Source organism: Chanos chanos, chromosome 8 (genome assembly GCF_902362185.1).
Source record: "Chanos chanos chromosome 8, fChaCha1.1, whole genome shotgun sequence".
NCBI lineage: Eukaryota > Metazoa > Chordata > Actinopteri > Gonorynchiformes > Chanidae > Chanos > Chanos chanos.
Window position 1 is genome coordinate 47,186,255 of NC_044502.1, and position 15,000 is coordinate 47,201,254.

Here is a 15,000-nt window from a genome sequence, read left to right on the forward strand (position 1 = left end):
GTGGAGAGACTGCAGGCAGGCACTGTGAGCATGGGCAGCCAGCGCCAGGGCAAGCCGGAGCTGCGTGTGGAGGGCGGAATGACGATGCCTGCTGCTCTAGTAGAACAAGAGGAGGATGATGAGGATGAGGAAGGCTCAGACAGCGCTAGCAGTGGCGATAATAGCGAAAGGGCAGTCGAGCTCACTTTCGATGTGCCGTACTTCCGTTATATCGATGATGAGGGGACGGAGGAGGAGGGAGAGTGGAGCGGCAGTCGCTCTCTCTCGTCCAGCGAGGAAGACTCAGGTGACTCAGGTGACTCCATTGTCTCCGACAGGTACGCCACGGCGTCCAGGACGCCTGAGAATGTTCTGGAACAACTGCTTTGTCACGTGAGAATGGAGGAGAACCCAGGAAACACGCAAACCAAAAACTCAGGTCAGCACAACACATCAACACACACACACACACACGCACAAACACACACACCAAACTGCAAAGGTTTAAGGCGTCATGTTTGCAGACAATTGGCTGAGAGGAGAGAGCTGGAGTAAGATGCACCAGAGAGAGTTCTTTTAGTGTTTGGAATGTGTCTGAGACAGGGACAGATCACAGTGCTGACGAGAACTCTGACATCTGAACTCTGACATCTGAACTCTGAGCCTGTGTCTTCAGCATGGTTCCAGTCTCTTAGGAGCCATCACATTCCTAATGTTTGCTGTAACTCTGTCTGTTCATAACAAGGCACTGAGTGAAAACCTGTGTGTTAGGGCACTGTCTGTGTGTCAGGGCACTGTCTGTGTGTCAGGGCGCTGTCTGTATGTCAGGGCACTGTCTGTGTGTCAGGGCACTGTCTGTCATGTTTGTGCTGATGGGGGAAACTGGTGTTGTGGTGTTGAATGTGTGGAAAGGGAGACAGGAGAGGGTGGTAACCCTGTGCTTGTTTAATCCACAGATCAGAAAAAAAGCCATAATCTCTCACAAGGCAAAAGTCAAAAGTGAACTTATTCAGTTTACAGTATTCCCTGGGATGTGTTGGAGGGTGAGGTGGTGGGTCTGTGTTTCTGAGTGAGGGACTGTGCTGACAGTGGCAACTGATGACAGGAACTGATCAGGAATACACACGGCTGGTTCTGCGGAAAAGAGCAGAGTTGAGATACATTTGGCAGTAAGTTTCTGCAGGTGTCATAAAATCACTGTCCTTATCATGAATTGGTGCAGCATGTCGCAGTGTGACTGCACTGAAAAGAGGCAACGGAATACATCGTTTAACAGTTTCTTTCTTTTCATTTTCACTTTAATGATTTTTGTAATGTATGACACATGTGGTGGTTGTAATCCAACTTATACATTTCTGTGTGTGTGTGGTACCTGTGTGTATGTGTTACGTCTGTGTCTGTGTGTGTGTGTGTGTGTGTGTGTGTGCCTGTCTGTGTGAGTGTTTATGTATATGTATATGTGTATGTGTATGTGTGTGTGTGTGTGTGTGTGTGTGTGTGTGTGTGTGCGTGCGTTTAAAGGCAGTACAGATTTGTATGAAACAGAGATTTGATCTTCAGGGATATGTGCGCTGGTCTCTTCTGACTGCAGTGTTTACATTGTGTGAGGCTGCAGACAGCAGGATCAAACACAGCACAGTTTAATGGACTGGCCTGGATGGATCGATCAACCCGTCAAATGGAGAACTGTTTGTTTTTGTGTCTGTACCTGGATTTAGTTCACAGTCTAGTCTTACACAGACACATAGACACAGGTGTATTAACGATGTATACTGATCAGGTCACAATACACAGAACGACTGGAAAAAGGAACAACATCTGAAAAAAAAACCCCAAAATATTTTGGTTTTTTGTCCCTTCCTAGTAAAGACACACAAGTGTGTGTGTGTGAGTGTGTATGTGTGTGTGTGTGTGTGTGTGGGATATCCATTTCAATAAATGTTTATATGTTTAGATATGTTTCTCAGGAAAAATACAACAGTTTGAACATTTTACGTTAATATTAAAAACATTACATTTTTACACAAGCAGAACCCCCCCCCCCCCCCCCCCCTTACACAAACACATGAAAACAGATTGAACGAGTCATCTCATCTCATCACTGTCTCAAACTGCCAGACAATCTCACTGAGATGCTGTGTGTGCATGTGTTGTGTGTCACTCATTAAAGAGACAGTGCCTTGGTGTAATGTGTGTGTGTGTGTGTGCGTGTGTGTGTGTGTGTGTGTGTGCGTGTGTGTGTGTGTGTGTGCGTGTGTGTGTGTGTGCGTGTGTGTGTGTGTGTGTGTGTGTGCGTGTGTGTGTGTGTGTGTGCGTGTGTGTGTGTGTGTGTGTGTGTGTGTGTGTGCGCAGCAGCTGTCTGTACATTAACATAATGATGCAAGTTCAGCCAAGCAGAACCAGTCACACAGACAGCAAAGAAAAGAAAGTGTGAAATTAAAGAGAAATTTACACCCCAGCAGATACACTCCACTCCACACACACACACACACACACACACACACATATACATACACACACACACACGCACGCACGCACATACACCACACACACACACACACACACATACACCACACACACACACACACACACATGCACACACACATACACCACACACACACACAGACACACACACACACACACACACACACGCACGCACATACATACATACACCACACACACACACCACACATACACCTCACACACACGCACACACACGTACCCCAGCAGGGAGCAGTGTGTGAGATGAAAGCATTTCTTGCCTACAAATGTAGTGTTTCCTTTTGATTCTCAGCTACCCTCAAATAAATGTTCTCTACTGTAATGTAAGAAATTATAATTTCATGGGTTTAACTTCAATTTGTTCTCGAAGAATACCTGCAAAAATTAAACACACACACACACACACACACACACACACACACACACAAATGTATGTACAATACAATATTTTTACGTTATTATAAAAAAATATTTTGGTAGAAACATATTATTGGGTACTAAAATGACATCACCCTGTGCATATTGGTCCTGATGTAATATTGGAGGAGATCAGAGGATGTGTGTGTCCCTTAGCCGGCTTTTAGCAGCAGACTGTTCTGTATTGGACACACACCACATAGATTCCTCAAGATCTTCAGCAGACATGTGCATGTGTGTGTGTGTGTGTTGGTGCTGGTCCCCACTAGGAGAACAACGCTTTTATAACTATATTGATAAAATGAAATGTGTCAAAACATTTCTTTGGTTAAGGTTACGGTTAGAGTTAGAGTTAGGGTTAGGGTTAGGGTTAGGTCAGTATTCTTAAGTTACAGGATAATGGGAGTCAATGTGACTAGGACATGAATAAAGGTGTGTGTGTGTGTGTGTGTGCGCGTGTGTGTCTGCATGCATGCCAGAGTCAAGAAAAAGACCATTTTTCTTCCTTAAATCTGTTGAGGTTTATCTGACAGGCAGTTTCCACAGGCAGAATGAAGTGTTCTTAAGTCCTTCGCACACTGTTGTACCCTCCTCTCTGAGTCTCTGTTTGTGTGGAGTGAAGACTCCTCTCTGACTCTCTGTTTGTGTGGAGTGATGACTCCTCTCTGAGTCTCTGTTTGTGTGGAGTGATGACTCCTCTCTGAGTCTCTGTTTGTGTGGAGTGAAGACTCCTCTCTGAGTCTCTGTTTGTGTGGAGTGAAGACTCCTCTCTGAGTCTCTGTTTGTGTGAAGTGAAGACTCCTCTCTGAGTCTCTGTTTGTGTGGAGTGAAGACTCCTCTCTGAGTCTCTGACTGTGTGGAGTGAAGACTCCTCTCTGACTCTCTGTTTCTGTGGAGTGAAGACTCCTCTCTGAGTCTCTGTTTGTGTGGAGTGAAGACTCCTCTCTGAGTCTCTGACTGTGTGGAGTGATGACTCCTCTCTGAGTCTCTGTTTGTGTGGAGTGAAGACTCCTCTCTGAGTCTCTGTTTGTGTGGAGTGAAGACTCCTCTCTGAGTCTCTGTTTGTGTGGAGTGAAGACTCCTCTCTGAGTCTCTGTTTGTGTGGAGTGAAGACTCCTCTCTGAGTCTCTGTTTGTGTGGAGTAAAGACTCCTCTCTGAGTCTCTGTTTGTGTGGAGTGATGACTCCTCTCTGAGTCTCTGTTTGTGTGGAGTGAAGACTCCTCTCTGAGTCTCTGTTTGTGTGGAGTGAAGACTCCTCTCTGAGTCTCTGTTTCTGTGGAGTGATGACTCCTCTCTGACTCTCTGTTTCTGTGGAGTGATGACTCCTCTCTGACTCTCTGTTTCTGTGGAGTGATGACTCCTCTCTGACTCTCTGTTTCTGTGGAGTGATGAGGGGTGTTTTGTCCCTGTCACTGTCCTCATTACAGTGACAGTGCAAATCAACCAGTGTTACATTAGCTCTAGGAGTGTTAACTGTGTGAATGTTTCTGTGATTGACACTCACCAGAGTAAATGTGAGGGCCTTGGAAAACAGTACCCTCTAGAGAGTAACTGTGATTCTTAAAGTGTCATTAGATAACTCTGAAATGATGTTATGTAATGTAATGTGATGTCATGTGATGTACTGTTACTTACATGTTGTCTTGGTTTCAGATTCTGTGCTGGATGACTTTCTGTTGACTTACCTCATCTTCATGTCAACTAATGAACTATGCCAAGCCCTGCTCACACAATATCCTTCTGCTGGCAAAGGCATCACACACACACACACACACACACACACACTGCTCTCTAACATTAAAATATGTGTATGATTTAATATCTACTATGTAATAAATGTTAAGTATCAATAATGTTAAAAATTAAATATGGTCACAAAGCTGGTATAGAAAGTGATTAAAATGCAGTTACTAATACTGTTAGCCACTCTATTGTCTGCCCATTGTTCATCTGCACTGTTTAAGGCATCATGTGAAGAAATAGCCAGTAAAATCCACAACAGTTTGAAAAATCGATGTACCCTGAATCCCTTACTCTGCTTTTGTGTTGATAAAGCAGATGCTGCTCTGCTCCTCAGAAACCTCACTCTCTGCCCACTGTGAACATACATTAATCAGGCCCAGGGAGAACTCCATTTCCCAGACTGCTTTGATTCCTTAACTGCCCCCTGTGTCCACCTACTGCTCAAAGACATGCCGGACAAAAGAGGGAGAGAAAGAACTCCTGCTGAGGAAACGTAAAATCCTACACCTCGTGTCTCAGTGGACCTCCCTCTGCAGAGAGGCCCTGCAGAAAGACCAACACACCAAACTCTTCATCAAGGTAGAGACAGACAGACAGACAGACACAAAATCTCACAAACAGTCGATCAGTCCTTACTTATATAAACTGAACCATGTAGGCTTCATAAAGCTAGAAAATGAATAAAGTCATATTACATGTGTTAAAGGGACTGAAAACTGTTCTGTTACTGTGTTTAAACTCTGCTTACTGTCAGCTCAGAGGATGTGTGTGTTTGTGACTGTTTGGTACTGTTTCAGACCCTGTATAGATGTGTCCTGGATGATCTCTGTGAATTCCCTACCCTGGAGAAAGAGTTAAAGGAACTCCAGAAACTTCTACAGCTCCAGCGAAGACAGTGAGTAACCCTCAGAATGATCCGGTAATGTGTGTTTTGTCAGGAGGACAGAATTTTCCTTTTTTAAGCTCAGACAGGCGTATTTCATAATGTGTTATTCACCCACGCAAGCACAATACAGCCCTTTCACAATGCACACTGATACTCAGGCCCAATACCCGCCTTTCAAACCATCCCAGTACAACCACAGGCAAAAACATGGAGGGTGCCTCTCCCAGACTCTACTGCGGAATAAGCCCTCATTTAATAATCGGTTTAGAATAAATACCAGCATTCATAAATTGGAGATGGGTCGAATATTTTCCGGAACATTCTAGAGCTGGTTCTGCTGAAGGGTGAAGGTCTTTGGATCCCTCCCGCGGTCTGCACCCCTAGAGACTGAAGGGGAAAAATGTGGAGACAGGCAGATACTGGAAATGTCATAATAACTTGACAAAAAGGCTTTGTGTTTGGTGTGTATATTTCCATTTGCAGATGGTTTAAGTCTTCGGTCAACCCTCAAAACAGAAACTTCTTTTTTAGCCCCAGACTAGTTTTGCACGCATACAATAGAATGTTTTGTTTTGGACACATCTTCTATTGTCTGGCGTGACTTTATATAGCTTTGCTTCGGTGCTGAGGGACAGCTTTGTGGGGCGGAGCAGTGGACCTGCCGTGGAATGCCTTCTGTTTGGACTGGACCACGATCAGAACTGAACTGTAGATGTCAACAGTAGCTGTGCTGTTAACGGCCCTCGCCTCTGTGCTTACTTTAGATCATCTGAATGTTTATGGTGCATTGGCCAAGACTGTAAACAGACCAGGGGGAGTCTCTGTTCAGAGGCATATTTTCTAACAGTTAACTTAAAGACTGGAATGCCACTGGTACTCTAACTGTTAACTTAAAAACTGGAATGCCGCTGGTACTCTAACTGTTAACTTAAAAACTGGAATGCCGCTGGTACTCTAACTGTTAACTTAAAGACTGGAATGCCGCTGGTACTCTAACTGTTAACTTAAAAACTGGAATGCCACTGGTACTCTAACACTTAACTTAAAAACTGGAATGCCGCTGGTACTCTAACTGTTAACTTAAAAACTGGAATGCCACTGGTACTCGAACAGTTAACTTAAAAACTGGAATGCCACTGGTGCTCTAACAGTTAACTTAAAAACTGGAATGCCACTGGTACTCTAACTGTTAACTTAAAAACTGGAATGCCACTGGTACTCTAACTGTTAACTTAAAAACTGGAATGCCACTGGTACTCTAACACTTAACTTAAAAACTGGAATGCCACTGGTACTCTGCCAATCATGGAAGAGCTGGGATTTTTAGCTACATTGAAATCATTCAAATAATTTAAATAGTTTTTAAGTGTTTGGTTGTCTGGGAGACAGTTTATTTTATCTTTTATGTTTGGACAAATGCAAGAAAAATCAAAGCAGAATTCCTCCAAATGAAAGTTGTACCTTCCCATAACTGCATGTTTTTGTGCATGTAATGTCATATTGAATGATGAGTATACAATGCTTTGTGAACTAATTATATCTTATTAATTACATTGTATTAATTATTATATTTATTATATTTTTGTGTTTTCACTCTTTATTTAGTTAAGTTAAGCACAGAAAGACCCATTTTCCGTTCCCGATGATGGGCATCGGTGAGCGATTAGTTTTGCCTTGTTCTCTGACCTTTTTGAGTAGAAACAGCCCATCACTTTCTGCTGAATTATGTGAAGGCATTACTCATCACTTTTGTCTCCGCCTTCTCCACAGCCACTCACCAATCATGGCCCTGAGTGCTCTCAGAGACGACCCTGCCCGTACAGGCTCTTGGCTTTATTTCAGTTCACAGCTGTGCTCTTATGCTCAGCTCACTCAGTCATTTTGTGGCGCACACCAGCACCCTCCCTGGACACATCCACATAGTTTAAAGCTGGGGTGTTATGTGGACTTAAACAAGAAGTCCACTCATTTTTTTTATGGCTTCCCACTGTGTGTTTCCCTTAACTCAGAGGTCTGTGTACAAGTCTCTCACTTGTCAAACCCAACTGCTTCAAGATACATGGAGAGTAATAGCAAAACATTTGCACATCAGTTACCACAGTCGACCCTGATCTACATGGAGATTTTAAGGGCAGAACATGATGGTGAACTGATGAATAATTAGTGTAGTTGGCCTCAGAGAGGAGTGTCCTTATTCCTGTGTGACAGGTGTTTGGGTCAGATGTGTTTAGTCAGACTGGTGTTTGGTCAGACTGGTATTTAGAGAGACTGGGGACAGTTAATTCAGCACGTAGCACACCTAGTGACTACTTCCCGCTTGGAACCTCCGTTTTGGTTTACGCCATCTTAATGTGGTGTTTTATGTCGGCATGTCCGCGGTGCATGAGCGAAAATGTACTCCTGCAGTGTGTGCAGAACACAGCATTTTCATCGCTGTCTACTTCACAAAGAAACGGGTAAGCCTTCTGGAGGTCGTTAGAAAAGACCGACTTTCCCTTCGGCATAACAGAGCTACAAGCGTCACAGCTACAGCCTTGACAACGACACATTGATTGATCAACACATAGACAAATCAGTGTTGAATTCAGATGCGTGGTGCATTGTTTGTGGTTTTTGATTGGGTAATAATGAGTGGGACAACACATGAACGTCTATGTAAGCACTGAAAACAAGTACAGTAATATTGTTATAATTGTGGTGAAAACATTGGTTTGGTAGTGAATGATGAAAACAGGGACATTTTAGTGTTTTACAGATATTTGTTGGGCCTTGGGGCACCCAGCTTGAAACCGGGACAATCCTGGACAAACCAGGATGTCTGGTCACCATAGTTTAGTTAGACTGGTGTTTGGTCAGAGGTGTTTGGTCAGACTGGTGTTTGATCAGATTTGTGTTTGGTCAGACTGGTGATTGTCAGAGGTGTTTGATCAGACTGGTGTTTGATCAGACTGGTGATTGTCAGAGTGGTGTTTGTCAGACTGGTGTTTGATCTGACTGGTGTTTGGTCAGACTGATGATTGTCAGAGGTGTTTGGTCAGACTGGTGTTTGGTCAGACTTGTGTTTGGTCAGACTGGAGTTTGATCAGACTGGTGTTTGATCAGATTTGTGTTTGGTCAGACTGGTGATTGTCAGAGGTGTTTGATCAAACTTGTGTTTGATCAGACTGGCATTTGATCAGATTTGTGTTTGATCAGACTGTTGATTGTCAGAGGTGTTTGATCAAACTTGTGTTTGATCAGACTGGTGTTTGATCTGACTGGTGTTTGATCAGACTGGTGATTGTCAGATGTGTTTGGTCAGACTGGTGTTTGGTCAGAGGTGTTTGATTAGATTGGTGTTTGTCAGAGGTGTTTGATCAGACTGGTGTTTGGTCAGACTGGTGTTTGGTCAGAGGTGTTTGATTAGATTGGTGTTTGTCAGAGGTGTTTGATCAGACTGGTGTTCGGTCAGACTGGTATTTGTCAGACTGGTGTTTGATCAGATTTGTGTTTGGTCAGACTGGTGATTGATCTGACTGGTGTTTGATCAGACTGGTGATTGTCAGGTGTGTTTGGTCAGAGGTGTCTGACTAGATTGGTGTTTGGTCAGAGGTGTTTGATTAGGTTGGTGTTTGGTCAGAGGTGTTTGGTCAGACTGGAGTTTGGTCAGAGGTGTTTGTTCAGACTGGTGATTGCCAGGTGTTTGGTCAGACTGGAGTTTGTGAGACGTCAGTGTTAGAGGTGAGAGACTCAGCAGCTCTCTGCTCTTTATGGGTTCAGTGTGTACAGGCTGACAGTGTTGAGTTCTCCATAGATTTATTTAACATCCATCAACACCTACAGGGTTGCACTTATCTCTAGAGGGCCCTGCTTTCTTCTGCTTTTTGTGTAATTGCACTTACTCTAGTTAGTGTAAATTATAAAAAATGTTCATATTATATTACACTTGACATTCTTAAAGTTCCTTTCCCACTGGATTATTACAGATGTGCACATAGGGTATTACACATACTCTCTCTGTGGTTAATAAACATGTATTATTTGGTTCAAACTGACAGAGTGGACCTGTTCATACAGCAGGATAACCTTTGGCATAAAGGCTCTTGTCTAGTCCACCCTATGCAGAGTTGGCTTGTGAGTGTGGCTCACGCGCGACACTAAATGCTATCCGTCACTGAGTCCACACTGAGGCCTAATGAAAAACACAATGATGAACTGAAATGATCAGATGGTGACATCCCTCCTACACCCTCTACTCTCATCTGTGCCAGTGCCCATTTAATCAGGAAAAGCCAAGAGAACACCGGGCCTCATTCACCAATATGCTCCTAGGTTTTTCCTTACATTTGTTCTTGAGAAAGGTCGTAAGTAAAGTCTGTGTCAGATTCATGATGTGCTCTTAAACGGCAGAATTCTTCACATCTTAGTTCTTATAATGATGAATCCCATTGTCCTCATAAATTGAAAGCACGAACCAGTTGTTCCCAATCAGCATAGGTAAACACGTTAAAAAACAGACACGTTTACTTAATTGTGACTTCATTTCTCTGAATTCTGACATTATTTCTCACAATTCTGACTTTATCTCTTGCAATTCTGGCTTTATTTCTTGCAATTCTTAATTTTCTTTCTTGCAATTCCGACTTTATTTCTCGGTATTCCAATTTATTTCCCACAATTCCGACTTTATTTCTGGAATTCCGACTTTACTTTTTTACTTTTACTTTTTCTTAATCACTGCACAAGACAGACAGATGCAACCTTTCTGCTGTGATCTGCAACATTCTGAAGCAGCAGTAAATATGCCATTGGGCGAGTAGGCCTGGGGTGCAGAAACAGGCCTACTTTGGGCCTATATATAGCACGATCAATCACTGATTACAGGATGGCATGGTTCCCAAGTAACATAATTGACGCGAATCAGTGTTAGTGCAGTGTTTATATATTTTAAAAGACCATAATGCTTTGTAAAATAATGAAAATATTTAAAAACATTATAAATGATAAAAATATTATTGTAATCTAAATCCTATAATATTATACAACTGCAGAATTGAAGAAAATGCAAAAAACAATTATTTTGCACTAACATGTCAACACTCAAATGTGCGTAAGTGTGCGTAGATCCTGTTCTTATCTAAGAAGAAATCCCAAATAAGAAAACATTGGAGAATGTCAGAAAACTGCGTAAGTGGGTTTTAAGAACAAGTTTCTTCTTAAGAGCGGTTGGTGAATGAGGCCTATTGTCTCACCTCATCCGGACACAAGTCACTGCCTCTCCAGTGTTAGCGTCGTAATGTTAGCGTCGTAATATTGCGGTTTTTAGAGGGAACTTTCATGACTTACTGTTCTCTGTACAGGCATAATGTTCTGCTTTGAGGTTCTTTGATTAAGATATTGCTCTCTCACTCTCTCTATGCCTGACTCTCTGTCTGTGTCCGTCTCATATGCAGTTTTGTTAAATATATGGATTTCAGTAAGTGATGCAGTAATCCAGTCATGAGATAGGATAAAAACTGTAATCAGCTTGAGGGACACTGTCATTACCAGAGAGTGATATTTGCCGTTTTGAGTTCATGAGGAAATCTCAGTATTTTTGTAAAATGAATGTAATTTTTCAGAAGTATCATCTGGAAACCAGAAGTGTTTACCACAGTGAATGTGAATTTGATCGCTTGCTTTTTTATGTTCATAAATGTAGCTTTCCTCAACATTTGATTCTCTCCACTTATTTTTTTTACCCCCCCCCTCTCTCTCTGCAGTACAGTGGATGAATACTCCCCTAACAGAAAGGTAAGACATCGTTTGTGCAGGAGACAGTAATGTGATGCAGTGACAGTAATTAGGGTTCAACCTCTGCCTCTCTACTCTGACTCTAACCCATTGTACTCTACTCTGCCTCTAACCCACTGCACTCTACTCTGACTCTAACCCACTGCACTCTACTCTGACTCTAACCCACTGCACTCTACTCTGACTCTAACCCACTGCACTCTACTCTAACTCTAACCCACTGCACTCTACTCTGACTCTAACCCACTGTACTCTACTCTGCCTCTAACCCACTGCACTCTACTCTGCCTCTAACCCACTGCACTCTACTCTGACTCTAACCCACTGTACTCTACTCTGAGTCTAACCCACTGTACTCTACTCTGACTCTAACCCACTGCACTCTACTCTGACTCTAACCCACTGTACTCTACTCTGGGTCTAACCCACTGCACTCTACTCTGACTCTAACCCACTGTGCTCTACTGTGACTCTAATCCACTGTACTCTACTCTGAGTCTAACCCACTGCACTCTACTCTGCCTCTAACCCACTGCACTCTACTCTAACTCTAACCCACTGTACTCTACTCTAACTCTAACCCACTGTACTCTACTGTAACTCTAACCCACTGTACTCTACTCTAACTCTAACCCACTGCACTCTACTCTGAGTCTAACCCACTGCACTCTACTCTGACTCTAACCCACTGTACTCTACTCTGAGTCTAACCCACTGCACTCTACTCTGCCTCTAACCCACTGCACTCTACTCTGCCTCTAACCCACTGTACTCTACTCTGCCTCTAACCCACTGCACTCTACTCTGCGTCTAACCCGCTACACTCTACTCTGCCTCTAACCCACTGCACTCTACTCTGCGTCTAACCCGCTACACTCTACTCTGCCTCTAACCCGCTGCACTCTACTCTGCCTCTAACCCGCTGCACTCTACTCTGCCTCTAACCCACTGCACTCTACTCTGCCTCTAACCCACTGCACTCTACTCTGACTCTAACCCACTGTACTCTACTCTGACTCTAACCCACTGCACTCTACTCTGCCTCTAACCCACTGCACTCTACTCTGCCTCTAACCCACTGTACTCTACTCTGCCTCTAACCCGCTGCACTCTACTCTGACTCTAACCCACTGCACTCTACTCTGACTCTAACCCACTGCACTCTACTCTGACTCTAACCCACTGCACTCTACTCTGACTCTAACCCACTGTACTCTACTCTGGGTCTAACCCACTGCACTCTACTCTGACTCTAACCCACTGTACTCTACTGTGACTCTAATCCACTGTACTCTACTCTGAGTCTAACCCACTGCACTCTACTCTGACTCTAACCCACTGCACTCTACTCTAACTCTAACCCACTGCACTCTACTCTGAGTCTAACCCACTGCACTCTACTCTGACTCTAACCCACTGTACTCTACTCTGAGTCTAACCCACTGCACTCTACTCTGCCTCTAACCCACTGCACTCTACTCTGCCTCTAACCCACTGTACTCTACTCTGCCTCTAACCCACTGCACTCTACTCTGCGTCTAACCCACTGCACTCTACTCTGACTCTAACCCACTGCACTCTACTCTGACTCTAACCCACTGCACTCTACTCTGACTCTAACCCACTGTACTCTACTCTGCCTCTAACCCACTGCACTCTACTCTGCCTCTAACCCACTGCACTCTACTCTGCCTCTAACCCACTGCACTCTACTCTGAGTCTAACCCACTGCACTCTACTCTGACTCTAACCCACTGCACTCTACTCTAACTCTAACCCACTGCACTCTACTCTGAGTCTAACCCACTGCACTCTACTCTGACTCTAACCCACTGTACTCTACTCTGAGTCTAACCCACTGCACTCTACTCTGCCTCTAACCCACTGCACTCTACTCTGCCTCTAACCCACTGTACTCTACTCTGCCTCTAACCCACTGCACTCTACTCTGCGTCTAACCCGCTACACTCTACTCTGCCTCTAACCCACTGCACTCTACTCTGACTCTAACCCACTGCACTCTACTCTGACTCTAACCCACTGTACTCTACTCTGCCTCTAACCCACTGCACTCTACTCTGCCTCTAACCCACTGCACTCTACTCTGCCTCTAACCCACTGCACTCTACTCTGACTCTAACCCACTGTACTCTACTCTGAGTCTAACCCACTGTACTCTACTCTGACTCTAACGCACTGCACTCTACTCTGCCTCTAACCCACTGTACTCTACTCTGCCTCTAACCCACTGCACTCTACTCTGACTCTAACCCACTGCACTCTACTCTGACTCTAACCCACTGCACTCTACTCTGACTCTAACCCACTGTACTCTACTCTGGGTCTAACCCACTGCACTCTACTCTGACTCTAACCCACTGTACTCTACTGTGACTCTAATCCACTGTACTCTACTCTGAGTCTAACCCACTGCACTCTACTCTGACTCTAACCCACTGCACTCTACTCTGAGTCTAACCCACTGCACTCTACTCTGACTCTAACCCACTGTACTCTACTCTGAGTCTAACCCACTGTACTCTACTCTGCCTCTAACCCACTGCACTCTACTCTAACTCTAACCCACTGCACTCTACTCTGAGTCTAACCCACTGCACTCTACTCTGCCTCTAACCCACTGTACTCTACTCTGCCTCTAACCCACTGCACTCTACTCTGCGTCTAACCCGCTACACTCTACTCTGCCTCTAACCCGCTGCACTCTACTCTGCCTCTAACCCGCTGCACTCTACTCTGCCTCTAACCCACTGCACTCTACTCTGACTCTAACCCACTGTACTCTACTCTGACTCTAACCCACTGCACTCTACTCTGACTCTAACCCACTGTACTCTACTCTGACTCTAACCCACTGTACTCTACTCTACATCATTGTTTTTGTGCTGGAACCCTGTCCTCTGTGTTTGTGTGACCGATGTGTTCCCTGTCAGATCTGTAGTTAGTCCTGTGTATTGATAAGTCAAGCTTTTCTCACATGCTTGTGAATGTTTCCAATGCTTTGTGTGTTTCCTCTCATTCAGAACAAAACCCTTTTCCACCAGCTGAGTCTGAAAGAACCCTGGCAGCATCCGACAGGGACAAACAGGGAGGGCAGAGAAGGTGGGTCATAAAACACCACACACTCATTTCCATCACCCCCTCCGCCCGGCGGACACTGGGCGTGTCTGGGACTGGTCTCAGGCCTGTGAGAAACAGTGAAGGAAATGTTTTGGCCATTTGGGTGACAGTGGAACAGGGTTTGTCTGTTATGGGTGACTGGGGAACAGGGTTTGTCTGTTATGGGTGAAAGTGAAACAGGGTTTGTCTGTTATGGGCGACAGTGGAACAGGGTTTGTCTGTTATGGGTGACAGTGGAACAGGGTTTGTCTGTTATGGGTGACAGTGGAACAGGGTTTGTCTGTTATGGGCGACAGTGGAACAGGGTTTGTCTGTTATGGGCGACAGTGGAACAGGGTTTGTCTGTTATGGGCGACAGTGGAACAGGGTTTGTCTGTTATGGGCGACAGTGGAACAGGGTTTGTCTGTTATGGGTGACAGTGGAACAGGGTTTGTCTGTTATGGGTGACAGTGGAACAGGGTTTGTCTGTTATGGGTGACAGTGGAACAGGGTTTGTCTGTTATGGGCGACAGTGGAACAGGGTTTGTCTGTTATGGGCGACAGTGGAACACGGTTTGTCTG

At 44.5% G+C, this 15,000-nt stretch overlaps 1 protein-coding gene across 1 annotated transcript in view; it reads left to right on the forward strand.

The window, feature by feature from the left end:
• rapgef5b (Rap guanine nucleotide exchange factor (GEF) 5b) overlaps window positions 1-15,000 on the forward strand; it is a 44,740-nt gene that overhangs the window by 19,467 nt on the left and 10,273 nt on the right. The window contains exons 12-17 of the mRNA XM_030783274.1: window positions 318-418; window positions 4,553-4,631; window positions 5,077-5,221; window positions 5,440-5,537; window positions 11,270-11,300; window positions 14,342-14,420. Coding sequence (XP_030639134.1) covers window positions 318-418; window positions 4,553-4,631; window positions 5,077-5,221; window positions 5,440-5,537; window positions 11,270-11,300; window positions 14,342-14,420 — 533 coding nt within the window. The remainder of the gene's footprint in view (window positions 1-317; window positions 419-4,552; window positions 4,632-5,076; window positions 5,222-5,439; window positions 5,538-11,269; window positions 11,301-14,341; window positions 14,421-15,000) is intronic.